Consider the following 13272-nt stretch of genomic DNA (forward strand, 5'->3'; position numbering starts at 1 on the left):
ATAAATTTCGTGACGCTGTCCTAAATTGTTTCGACATTTTACGCGCATGCGCAGTACAAATCGCGTTTCCGGCGCGATTCGAGTAGCTACAAGCCCCGTTCGTTTGTGCAAGGAAGTGACGTCATTGGTCCTCAGTCACTTCCGGTTAGCAAACGCAGACGTTCCAAAACATTAGCAGGCGAAAGTTGATTTATTCCTGCGATTAAAAATGTCAAAAGTGAAACTAGGACCGTGTTGTTCGGTAGTTGGATGCTCTTTAAGACCAGGAACTAACTTACTGTCGGAAATTAAAGTTTTTCGATTCCCGAAAACTAAAGCGCAGCGTGACGCGTGGATCGCAGCCGTGAAGCGAGAAGGCTGGATCCCGACCAGTAACTCCAGGATCTGCAGCACACATTTTATCTCCGGTAAATAAACAGGGTTTTTACTCAATTATCATAATTTCTGGATTAATCTGCATTCCTGAATATATTTACTCGTTATATTAAATCTAAAATTTGAGCTTGCGAATAGAAATAATCCAGTTGTTACGATATAAAATAAGGAGAAAAAGCGCACTAATAATATCAGACTTTTTTTAAAAGAATGTCACAGTTACACATTGTTGATAACAACAGAATTTTTTATATATATTTACCTGTTCCTTTTTTACAGCCAAACATTTAGTTATTTGGCATATCGGCGCTGTAAGGAAGTGAATGTAATACGTTCGAATATTTAACTTTTTACTTCGTTTTTTGCGTTCCCTTTTAAGTCACCAATCAGGATCGAGCGCACGCTCTGTTTTACACGTGTTGTGATCGGCGCTTGGTGCATATGATGATCATATGAACGTTATAGTAATAATAAATCTACTTTTGATACTGAAGTTCACTTCACACATCCACATCTTCAGCACACACACATTATATCACTTCATTACTACAAACTGTTTACATGCTGCTTTTTGCACAAACCCTTTTGTTTATATGACAAGATTCACTCCTGTACTCAGTTTTCTGCTACACACCGCACTGTGTAATATACAGCAGGGTTACTGGTGGTGCTATTTTGTGTTTTGTGTATTTGTCCTGCACTGCCTTGTGTTGTCCTGCACTGCCTTGTCATTCTTTTGTCATTTCAAGACTTGACTACTGCAGCTCTCTGCTGGCAGGTCTTCCCCTGAACGCTATTCATCCACTGCAAATGTTCCAAAACACAGCTGCAAGGTTTGTGTTCAATCTGCCCAAGTTCTCCCACACCACCCCACTGCTGCTCTTCCACTGGCTTCCAGTAGCTGCACGCATCAGATTAAAAACCTTGATGTTTGCCTACAAGGCCAAAAATGGACCAGCACCATCTTACCTCAGTGACCTCATCACATCTCACACTGCACCACGCTGTCTGAGATCCTCCAGCACTGCTCCACTGGTACCTCCTTCTCTCAGAATGAGAGGTAAGTACACTTCAAGGCTCTTCTCTGTTTTGGCACCAAGGTGGTGGAATGAACTTCCCCTAGATGTCCGTACAGCAGAGTCCCTGACTATCTTCAAGCGACGATTGAAGACCTTCATCTTCCTAAAACACTTAAATTAGCACTTTCCAAGTTTGTAGAATTCAAGAGTTATATTTATATTAAGTTTGTAATCCTGTGTACCAGTGTAGATTTATTCATTACTAGAGACTCAAAGCACTTTTGTACGTTGCTCTGGATAAGGACGTCTGCTAAATGCCGCAGATGTAAATGTAAATGTATTTGTCTTGTGTTGTCTTTGCACTGTCTGTCTCGCTCTGTTTGCACCAGGTTGCACACGATGCACTTTATGTGGCGAGGACACTTACTAGTCCTGATCTCTGTGTTTTCTTTTTATGTAGCTTTATGTTGTTTAATGTAGCACCAGTGTTCTGGAGGAACATTTTCTCATTTTTACTGTGTACTGCATCAGATATATATGTGGTTGAAATGACAATAAAAGCTTCTTGACTTACATTTAAAGGCAAATACTTTTGCTGAGTGGATCTACTTTACTAGGCCTACACATGATGTATATCCACATTGTTAGAATTAAGACGTCTCTTCAAGATAAATGTGATAAATGTAAATAATTATGAATTGCATTAATAAAAAACTAATGTCAAAAATGTGCATCCTGGCGAGTATTTAAATCTGAATCCTTCACTGATCCCGAAGAGAAATTGCTTGGTTGCAGTTGCTCACACTAAAAGATCAAAATCAAGATTAAAATAAAAAGATCAAAGTATAAATATACATATTAAAGTATAAATGAAGTTAAATGGAATTGTAGCAGCGGAGAAAAACAGATGGCGGAAAAGGATGCGTTTATTTCTGTAAATATTCCACACATCTCTGATGTGAAGCTGTAGCTTATCCCAATAATGTCTTTCTACTTCTTTTGTATGTAGGAAAGCCATCAGATGACCCTCTTAGTCCAGACTACGTTCCATCCAAGCTTCCACACAGACCCTCCCCCTCCAGAAAAACAGACAGATATCAGAGAAATCTGAAACGAGCACCAGAGGTGCACAAGGCGCCCTCTAGAGTTCAGCCTGCGCCGGAAATAAAGGATACGAATGCAACAGAAGTCACGTTTCGCAGAGACGCGTGTGTCGGAACAGATCTCACCATGAGGGATATCGAAGACATGCAGAACCTGAACAGATCTTCCCAAGAGCGAGTGAGAAGCCTAGAGTTCGAGGTTCGCTCACTCACACGCGAGAGGAAACTCCAGAAATCTGACGTGGATTTACAGGATGATCAGATCATTCGCTTCTACACCGGCCTACGCTCGTCCAAAGCGTTCTTCGCACTCCTGACGTTCCTCACCACCGCTTGGAGTCCGAGAACACCGAGTCCTTCAGCCACTCTCCAGTTTTATTTGGTCTTAATGAAATTGAGACTCGGCCTTGCTCATAAAGATCTCGCATTCAGGTTTCGTTGCAGCTCTACGACAATCTCCGCGATATTCCATGAATGGTTGGACGTAATGGCGCAGCGTTTCAGCCGTTTAATTCACTGGCCTTCGAGGGGCGAAATTAAACAGAATCTTCCCGCCTTGTTCAGAAGCCCCTCTTTCAAATCAGTCAGGTGTTTCATAGATTGCAGCGAGATACCTATTGTCCGAGCGACATCGAAGAGCGCGAGAACAACAGCCTACTCCAACTACAAGTCCCACAACACCATCAAATTCCTGGTTGGCATCAGTCCAACAGGGTCTATCACGTTTCTTTCCAAGTCTTGGAGTGGAAGAGCCAGCAACAAAATAATCACCACATCATCTGGATTAATTGAGCTTTTGGAAGAAGGAGACATCGTCATGGCCCCCAGAGGGTTCAGTTTCCCTGAGTATTTTGCAGCCAAAGGGGTCCAGCTACTCACCCCAGGACAGGATGTGTTTGTGTCCCGTCACATGTCGAGGATGAAGATTTACGTGGAAAGAGCCGTTGGCCGCATTAAACATTACCGCATCTTACGGCAACCGCTTCCCGCGAACTCGGTTAAACGGAGACCCAAAGACACAGCGGCGACTGTCGATAAAATATTACTCGTATGTTCTGCGTTATCTAATTTGCACACGTCATTAATTCAGTAGGAAAAATATTTTCGTCTTGTGGTTAGAAAACGTTTGTTATTGATTAACTAGGGTCGGGCGGAAAAATAAAAATCACGTTCCACACTGGACGAAAGGTGTTTTTCTTCATGGAATTTGCACACTGAAAGGTGTTTTTCTATAGCTGTAGAATTAAAATGTTTTTAAAAGTCATTTATAAATGATTACCGGGTTTCCACACTTCTTGAAAGTACAGTGGGTGAAATTATTATTCGATCCCCTGCTGATTTTGAGACTTAACCCAGTGTAGACATTTTATGGCAGGTTTATTTTAACAGAGAGACGGAATATAAAAAACTTTAAAGAAGGTTATAAATTAATTTGTATCTGATGGAGTGAAATAAGTATTTGTTCCCGTACCAACCAGCAAGAATTCTGACTCCCACACACCCAAATGAATCCTGTAGAAAGTCCTACTAAAATCAACTCATGTATGAAAAACACCAGTCACAGAATCTCAACCTCTTCCATTCAAACCTCTCCACCACCGTGGGAAAGACCAAAGATCTGTGAAAGGACGTCAGGGACGAGATTGTAGACCTTCACAAGGCTGGATTGGGCTACAAGACCATCAGAACGTTGTCTTGGCTGTATGTTTTTGTTTAAATGGTGCTTTAAAAATAAAATTTGGTGTTCTTGAAAGAGTGGGAACCCTGTGATTTACATCGCAGCTTTAGAACTGAATTGAAGGTGGTTTGGTATTAATTTGTATGAGCCGCAGTAGCTACAAACTTCTGGCATTTATTTGGTAATAGAATAGAATCAGAGGTTGTAACGTAACGCATGTTGGAATTTAAAGTCATGATTTTAGATGTTGAATATGGTTTTAAAAATCATTAGGGAAGTCTGCATATTTGAGTCTGGAAGTTTTGAACTTTGAAATGAAAACTGTGTAGGAGCCCAGTACCGAACCTGAATCAAGTCCTATTTGTAGTGAGCATGCCATAAATAAAGTGGTGAACATGGTGTAAATAAATGTAAACAAATATTGTGCAATTGAAAGTAAATATTACATTTTTCTCAACACAGAAATGCCCATTTTAAACAACTCAAAAAATCAATTGAGCAAATTCAAAGCAGTCATTTTTATTAGCAGTAATAGTAATTAGCGGTAACATCGAAATTACTCTCGTACAATGTCCCCGGGGTTTTCTTGCCTTTTTTCCCTGCGTTCCAGTTTTCCTGGGGATTTACAGTGAAGGAATTAATGTGCAAATTCTCCATTTTGGACGATCTTTTCTCACGATGTCCAGCTTTTCAGGAAAAGTTTGTCCAAATTAATTTATTCTCCTCTGTCCAGTGTTGTGTAATGAAAAATAAACCAGCTATTAGATCCACATAAATATTTTCAAGCTTGTGCAGTTTTCTACAGATGTGGTTTACGAGCTGCTCATCCAATCAAAGGGTGTGAAAATGCTGACGTTGTCGGACGCCTGCTAGGCGTCCCCAGTGTCGCAAACTTGCACTATATTTGGTTAAAGCAAAAGTTTAATTATTGTGTATTTTACATTACCAAGCTTTGCTGATTCCTGAGGTTCTTTGGGCACCGGCTGAAGACTTTTTCCTCCTTGGATGAACCCTAGTGTTGTAAACTACCTGCAGGCCAAAAGGTCTTGAGAAAAGCTCAGTGCGCTGTGATGGACATGATGAACATGGACAAGGTTTGAGGACAATCAGATTGTTTTTGCATTACAGTTGAGAAATCGAAGAGAACAGAACATGTCTGAAACGCTAATCTGCGCCATTGAGAAACATCGCGGCCGTGTTTCATCTGCTAATTCTTTTATTTTTATTCTTTTTCACACACAAACGGATTCAAACACAGTCCAAAAAGTTTGAGTTAGAAAGTGTATGGAAATGTAGTCAACATTTATAAAAGGAGTCTCCACCCAAAAGTATGTGGACACCTGACCATCACACCATCATCTTCTCTGAAGTGTTCCCACAAAGTCCATATCTTATTCAGTTTTCCTTTACGGGATTTGAGACACCTTCCAGCATGACGATGAACAAAGCGAGCTCCATGAGGGCTTAGCGAGTTAAAGTTGGACCGCTCTTTAACCCTAAGGAACATTCAAAGATTGTGGACCTTCAAAGAGAAGACGCCGGACCCCAGGAGATTTCTCAACTTCCGGTGTTTGTAATGTTTTTAACGATTTGTAAATCACACTCTTGGTGTCACACAAATGAGGATGTGGTTCCTCTTTTTTGAGTCTGGTTCCTCTCAAGGTTTCTTCATCATACCATGTAAAGCTTGCTCATCAAGAGACAGGGTGTATTGTAAAAATCGCTAAAGAAATGAAATGATTTGAAATCTGGGCTGAGATGTTCAACAAGCTCATAAGATCATGATGGCCAGGTGTCCACAGACATTTCATCATACAGACAAAGTGGGGAAATCCAGAGATCGTTGGTACCTCCTGGTCATTAGGATAGTATGTGCTTTTTAAGCATCACATTCCACACAATTCCCTCCACTCTTCTAGGAAGATGTTTCCTCTAGATTTTGGAGTGTGCTTGTGGACATTTGTGTTCATCAGCTACAAGGGTGTTAGTGAAGTCAGGTACCGATGTAGGTGAGAAGGTGAAGAGGCCTGGGTGCAGTCAACGTTCACATTCATCCTAAAGGCGTTCGGAAGTGCTCTTCAGCAGGAGATCTTCCTCTCCACACTTTAAAAAACATATCCTAATCTGAGCTCGCTTTGTGCACTGCTGGAAAAGGTTTGGGTTTCCAAGTTCAATTGAACGAGACGTCCTGTACAATTATGTACCTCCAGCTTTGTGGTAACGGTTTGAAGAAGAACCACAACTTGCAGAAAAGGTCAGGTGTCCCAAGACTTTTGTCCATATTGTGTATTAAAGGCTGAACTCCTTTGGATCACATAAACTTATAACCGAGTCCAAATGAACGACCTTGAAGCCGGCGTGCAGAGGTCGCGTGAAGGTGGTGTAAACTCTGTGCAGGAGCCTCATGGGCTCCCCGGCGCCGTAGAAGGACAGGATTCCTGCACTGTGATCCACGTACACTCCTACAGTGAAGGCTACAGAATCCTCGAGCTCCGTTTTGATTTCGTTGTGCTGGAAAAAAAAAGAATGAAAGAAACAGCCCAGAGTCCAGGACTGAGGGTTGTATCCGAATTCACACTCGTTAAACTGGCCTTTGCGGCTGATCTCTTTATACGCGACTGACAGGGACACGCCGACGTCACTGGTCCACGTCACCTCCCAGTAAGCTCGTCCACATACGCTCTCCGTACTCAACACCTGAGGCCTGAGATCGAACCTGCCCGGGTGATCAGGGTACTGCTGACGGGTGCGGCTGAACGTCAGGGTTCTGTTCTTCTCAGACAGGACGAGCTGCCGATGAGCCGTGTTTGGATCCAGAGTCAGATGACAGTAATCTAAAAGAGTCAAAGGGCAGATGTTAGTCACAGAGTACACCTGTTTTTCCGTCCTCATAATGCAGTTTTTTGGTCCTCATAATGCAGTTTTTTGGTCCTCATAATGCAGTTTTTTGGTCCTCATAATGCAGTCTTTCGGGCCTCATAATGCAGTCTTTTGGTCCTCATAATGCTGTCTTTCGGACATTATAATGCAGTCTTTCGGTCCTCATAATGCAGTCTTTCAGTCCTTATAATGCTGCTCTATCTGAAATGTGTTTTAGATTTAAACTGTGAAGCGTAGAAGATTCGATGCTATGATGATAGGAGGCATCTGATTCGATTACCAATCACACAATCGAATGTTATGACATGAGGATCGTACCATTTCTTTAATACAGGGATGCTCAATATCTGATTTCACATTAAACAATCCTAATAAAGTTAATATACAGTGTATTGATAATTCTTTAAATAAAAATGTAAAACGAAAGAAGCTTTTAATAAATATTATTAATGTGCATGAACAGATCCACCCCCCATCCATGAAAGTTTCACTTTTAATGGTCCATGAGTCGATACAGGAGCATCAAGTCGGCAGAGATTTAAATATTTAACGATGTATGCAATTTTTGTAAAGGTCAATTCTTCTTGTTTATTAGTTTGCCTTTTTTTGTATTTTTTATTGATCCAAAATGTTTTAAATATATTTTCTTCTATGTCTTTGTGTGATTTTCTGCACATCATGGCTTTAAAATGTTATGAGGATTTATTTTGCGAACATTTATTCGTGTGTGTTTGTTTGTTTAGACCTACATTGCAGAAATTCTTCTCTGCTCTTCGGTTCTGAAAGTGAAATCATCAGCAGCTGAAGGTGAACTGCTGCAGGGGTGGAGACAAAAACGGAGACGTGAACAAGGGCACTGAAACGCAAACACGACTTCGTTCATTCAGAAAAAATGTTCGCTTCTTTTACCTTGTGAACGGAATTTGTTGAATTCTTCCTGACAGATTTTCTCGACTCGTTTTTTCAGATCCGTGAGACATTTTTTCACGCCGTCAAACGAGAGCCGTTCGTTGACGGTGAAGCCGGGCGAGTCGTCAAGTCCGGGAGAAGCACAGAGAGATGAGAAACTCTACAGAGAAGGAAACGAATCATAGAGAAGGAAAGGAATGAATGAATCTCAGACAGGAAGATTCGTTAAAACTTTGTGAGAAACAGCGCCCTCTGTAGATCAGACAGTGAGTGTTACCTGGAGGAAGTGGATGTGATCAGGTGTGTGTGAAAGCTGCTCCAGCTCATTGATTCTCCTCTTCAGACCAGCGATCTCCTTCTCCAGATGTTTCAGAAGTTTGTCAGCTTGACTTAGTTCAGCTTTCTCTCGAGCTCTGATCAGCTCCGTCACCTCCTGTTGCTTTTTCTCCATGGAACGGATCAGCTCATTGAAGATCTTCTCGTTATCATCTACTGCTGCTTGGGAACGTCTCTGTTAGAACACACGTGCAAGATGAAAATCTGGTTAACAAGTAAATCTTCATCGTATGGTGACTCTATTGTCCACACATATGCAGCACATTCCTCACCTTTATAATATCAACAGTCTGTTTTAACTCCTGCACCTTCTTCTGCGTCTCCTGGATCTTCTGCTGGGATTTCATCTTCTCATCCTTCAGCTCATTATTCTGCCACAGAAGAAGATACAGTTTATTATTCCTGCATTAAAAGTTAGTGAAATTCTTTTTTTGCTGGGGTCGGAGCCACCATTAAACAGCACCCCTGGAGCAGAGAAGGTTAAGGGCCCTTGCTCAAGGGCCCAACAGAGGGCAGCTTGGAAATTTTGGGGCTTAAACCCAATGGCCTTCTGATCGGTAACCCAGAACCTCAACCACTAAACAACCACCCTCATCTAAAACCTTCAAGTGCAGTATAAGTACTGAAAAATTTATTTTGAGTTTTCTTGCATTTATTTCTGATTATTTTTCAAAAAATTATAAATAAATAAATATAAAAGACACGAAAAGGAAACCTTCACCGCGACACACATTTGTTCACGACATCCTTTTTTTACTCGGATATAATGGGGGGAAAAATGTTTGACTGATGCAAAGTTTTAAATCAAGCACCAAAATCCAGCAATTAAACCCGTCCGTGTGGAAACAAAGAAAAATGTATGTTTGGTGTCCTGATGATTAGCATTATTTAAAACACCAATAATTACTTTAAAAACATTCACAAGAATATTTTCCCTTCATGCTTTATGTGGAGTTTTGATTCACTGATAACAAACACAAATTTCCATAGAGCGTCAATATTTCTCCATGTTGATTAGAGTATTAAAAACTTCATTTAAGGTACATTTACAACAGATAAAAATGTGTGATTGAATATTTTTCTCGATTTTTCTCGAATGTTTATATCTACAGCGAGTCCCCACGTTATGATGGTCTGACTTTTCAGACTGAATTGTCACTCTTACGGTGGCTGTACGACAGAGTTCTCCTAACCTGACTAACAGCAAGTAGCGGATTATTTTAAAATTGGCGGGAATCCGAAGCGGGACCGAATGTTCAGGAATCAGGAATAACTTTTTAAAAAACTTTCACTAACAAATTTATACAAATCTTTAACACACATTATTGTATTAATGAGACATAGTGTCTAGACGAATCACTAAGGTACCATAATCCAAAATCCACGGATTTTTGGAACTCGCATGTCTTAGAACGTGACCCACATGAGTTCTGGGTGACCCCTGCACCTGTATATAATAACTGTCACTTTTTTTCCAGGTTCTTCATAACCTTCAAGCGATAACTCCTGCTCTACAGCAATAACAAATTGGCTTATTGGCTACTGTACCGCTCACCAGCCAATCACAGTGTTGCACCTTTATCGCACCGCTATCGACCACACGTGAACGCACAATTATGTCAAAAGGTTCAATCCTGCGATACTAATCACTAGGAACCTAATTATCAATAACCTAATTAACACATTTAGATGTTCTTGGATTGGTCTTTCGATCTCAGAAGAAAGTAGATCTGATGCCCATGTGATTATGACCCGTTTCACCATCTCGTACTTCTACAGGATAACGATTTCACCTTTTACCTGTACACCGTTCCAGTAAATACACAATAATTAGTGTGTATTTATACACTGCTCTGGACAGCTGACACAAAAGAGCGAATGGTATTACAATAATAAAAAGGATGGGTGTAACAGCACACGTGTCGGTACGGGGTTTCAGGTGTAACGAACGCAATCCTTTTTGACATGCGGAACGTAGTTACAATCGGAATTCCGTCAGGAACGTATTAAGTGGCGGACCGCCATTATTATTATTAAACACAGCGATGTCAGGGGTATGAAAAAGAAACGTCAGGTAGCACAGTGTCGCTGCTCACTTCGTACCGGAGATACGATCTGTAGCGTGTCGGTTTGAGCGAACGCAAAATCACGTCAGTTTTTAACGACGGTTTCATATCAAGCGAGTGAAAGAATGAAGGATGGATGGAATGAACAGTTAAGTAGATCACGTCATTAGAAAATTAAATATTAAATGTAAAACAACCACACACTTTTATACACATCTGTATCACCCAAATGGGGTCCAACAACTAAACCATATACTTAATTACATTTTTCTATTTATTTCATTTTATTTAAATTTAATTTGTGCCAATTTAATTGTTTACTCAATTGAATCAATATAACAACAAAGTATATTGCGTTCGATTTATTCTCTTTTATTTTCCTATATTGTATTTAAATTAAATCTTATTTCGTATTTAAGCAAGCAGGCATTTTAATTGAATTGTAAAAAAATATAAACTGTTGATGTACACAAAAGTAACAATAAACTGCGTTAATTAAAATTTATTTAATTACCGTGACTTAAAAACCGAGGTACATACCGAACCGTGAGTTTTGTGTACCGTTACACCTCCAATAAAAACAATAATACTGTCACGTGACCTACTCAACTTTCAGTTCTCACCTGTTTTTCAGTTCTTTCCACGTTTGTTGAAACTGTATCATGACCTCTGTGTTTATCCAAAGTACACAAGTAACAGATGAAGCTTTGGTCAGTACGGCAGTAGATCTCGATCAGTTTGTCGTGCTGAGAGCAGATCTTCTCTTGAAGATCTACACAGGCTTCCACTAACTTGTGCTTCTTAAAAGCCTGAGACTGATAGTGAGGTTTAAGATGATCTTCACAAAAGGAGGCCAGACACACCAGACAGGTCTTGACGGCTTTGTGTTTTCTCCCAATGCAGGAATCACAGTCCACATCTCCAGATCCTGTGTTCCACTGAGCAGGAGAAGCAGCTTGGAGTTCAGTCTTCCTCAGTTTCTCCACCACTTCAGCCAGCATGTTGTTCCTGCGTAGAACAGGCCTTGGAGTGAAAGTTTCTCTACACTGGGGGCAGCTGTAGACCTTCTTCTGATCTTCTTCATCCCAGAAGCCGTTAATACACACCTTACAGAAGCTGTGACCACATGGTGTAGTTACAGGATCCTTCAGGAGCTCCAGACACACTGGACAGATGAACTGATCAGCTGATAATTGATCTATCGAAATACTGGATTCTGCCATTTTCCTGCTGTGTGTGTGAGAGAGAGAGAGAGAGAGAGAGAGAGAGAGAGAAGAAAGAAAGCGTGAGTTCTTCTTCTCCCACCGACGCTTAAGGTGCTTTACTGCCCCCTACAGGGATGGACTGGAATACATAGTGGCAACTTCGAACAATGGTGTGAATAGAAATTAATGTAAAAAAAACAAAACATTAATGACTATTTTTATCATTGTTTTTATATTTGATCACTTTTCCTCTACTACTCTGAAAAAGCTGATAACTAATTCAATCTAATTATCTTTGTGATGGGAAAATCGGAACATTTTAATGACTCGGTTCTTCAAACGGTTCAAACGGTTCATCAAAACGAACGAATCTTTGTTTGTGTCTTTTAGTTCATTTTGATCAGAAAGATGACTTAGTAGAACTAGACTAGATCGGGAGTCGAGAGTCGAATTCTAATGTAATTCTGTACATAACCTACAGAGATTTTGCGAAGCTTCGCTCATGAGCGTCCATTAGAAAATAAACGACTCACTCTTTGAGACGACTCGTTCTTCTGAGTCATATGTCAAAGACTCGTTCAAAAGGAACGAATCGTCCATGAACGACTCATCAATCAGACACCTTTATTATCCTGGATATGAATCCTGTTCAGTACTTTTCAATTAAACACACAATCACTCCATTTTATCTCAGAGAAAACTCCAGTATAGTGTATGAGTGTGTGGTTAGAGACGACTTTTTAAACGAACCCTACTGAGTTACGTTGTTTTCGTTCATGTGATGACGATACAACAAAATTGTACAAATATTTAAATTTTCACGCAGCAGGCAAACATAGCAAACCGGCACTCGTCCAAGTGTAGAGTTTATACATCGTGGTACTGTATATTGCTTTGTTTTTATAAATTTTATACTGTAATATGTTAAATTATTAACAACTTATAGAATACAACCCCATACTGATCACCATGCTTTAAGACTCCTGGGAGCAGGCCACGTCTCGACTCGGGTCAGGGGCGATGGGTCATTAGAACACACCTCCAAGTTGGTGACTACCTGTATTGTTATTCATTTCTATATTGATAAATACTTTATTTTACACTTTACGCTTTATTTGATCTGCTTCTCCAAATGTGGAGTGTGTTAGGTTCATCCTACTCGTTCTTGGTCAGTTTCTCCAATATAGTTTTTGAGATGAGCTCTGCTTTCAAGAAAGTACTTTATTTATCTACGTTTACACATTATCACCTTCAAAATAGTCCCCTCGCACAGCAACACCGCACCTCCAGCGTTCTTCTGGAATGTGTGCTGGAAGTCCTCTTTTTTGAAGCGTCAAACAAATTCTGCTATTCGCAACAGATCTCCGCAACGGATCTTTGCAACGTTGTCAAAACAGCGAGCCGGATTTCATCTACGGGAACAGGATGAAGTCTGCAGGAGTCGAATCCGGTGACTAGGTTGGGTGCAGAAAAGAGATGATGTGGATTGTTTTCAGATGATCGTCATGCACGAGTTGGTGAACGGTTTTGAACGTTTTCAGGGGTCGAGCTCGTTGAAGGCCTTCCTGATCTCTCGTTGTCTTTCGTTGATGTTGTACCGATATTGAAGCACACGTGCCGCTCAAAACTCCTGTTCCTGACAGAACAGATATTACTGTGACGTCATTTTGCCGATGCACCTGTGCACAAAGCCAGCTCCAT

General features: G+C 40.6%; 2 protein-coding genes across 3 annotated transcripts; one reads left to right on the forward strand and one right to left on the reverse strand.

The window, feature by feature from the left end:
- Positions 1–81: 81 nt before the first annotated feature.
- Positions 82–3679, forward strand: LOC124394221. 2 transcript variants are annotated; one of them, XM_046862357.1, is made up of 2 exons: positions 82–407; positions 2404–3679. In XM_046862357.1, the coding sequence occupies exons 1-2, from the start codon at positions 209–211 to the stop codon at positions 3588–3590; spliced, it is 1386 nt and encodes a 461-aa protein (XP_046718313.1). In that variant the 5' UTR covers positions 82–208; the 3' UTR covers positions 3591–3679. The 2 variants fall into 2 exon arrangements, with proteins under 2 accessions (XP_046718313.1, XP_046718314.1); XM_046862358.1 differs by lacking the exon at positions 82–407 and adding an exon at positions 1390–1435.
- Positions 3680–5373: 1694 nt separating this feature from the next.
- On the reverse strand, positions 5374–12518 carry LOC124394204 (E3 ubiquitin/ISG15 ligase TRIM25-like). The gene is made up of 6 exons (XM_046862339.1): positions 10990–12518; positions 8573–8671; positions 8242–8475; positions 7965–8124; positions 7805–7870; positions 5374–7009 (listed from the first exon to the last, which is right to left on the reverse strand). Exons 1-6 carry the CDS (start codon positions 11587–11589, stop codon positions 6465–6467), a joined length of 1704 nt encoding a protein of 567 aa, XP_046718295.1. The 5' UTR covers positions 11590–12518; the 3' UTR covers positions 5374–6464.
- Between the last annotated feature and the right edge of the window lie 754 nt (positions 12519–13272).

Source organism: Silurus meridionalis, chromosome 12, assembly GCF_014805685.1.
Source record: "Silurus meridionalis isolate SWU-2019-XX chromosome 12, ASM1480568v1, whole genome shotgun sequence".
NCBI classification, from domain to species: Eukaryota; Metazoa; Chordata; class Actinopteri; order Siluriformes; family Siluridae; genus Silurus; species Silurus meridionalis.

Excerpts from the sequence above, each read along its gene's own strand:
- LOC124394204 (XM_046862339.1), bottom strand. The coding sequence starts at position 11,589 with ATGGCAGAATCCAGTATTTCGATAGATCAATTATCAGCTGATCAGTTC. Across the intron at positions 8,476-8,572 it reads AGACTGTTGATATTATAAAG|AGACGTTCCCAAGCAGCAGT; the intron begins GTGAGGAATGTG and ends GTGTTCTAACAG. Across the intron at positions 7,010-7,804 it reads CAGAGAAGAATTTCTGCAAT|ATTACTGTCATCTGACTCTG; the intron begins GTAGGTCTAAAC and ends TGACTCTTTTAG.
- LOC124394221 (XM_046862357.1), top strand. The coding sequence starts at position 209 with ATGTCAAAAGTGAAACTAGGACCGTGTTGTTCGGTAGTTGGATGCTCT. Across the intron at positions 408-2,403 it reads CAGCACACATTTTATCTCCG|GAAAGCCATCAGATGACCCT; the intron begins GTAAATAAACAG and ends TTTTGTATGTAG.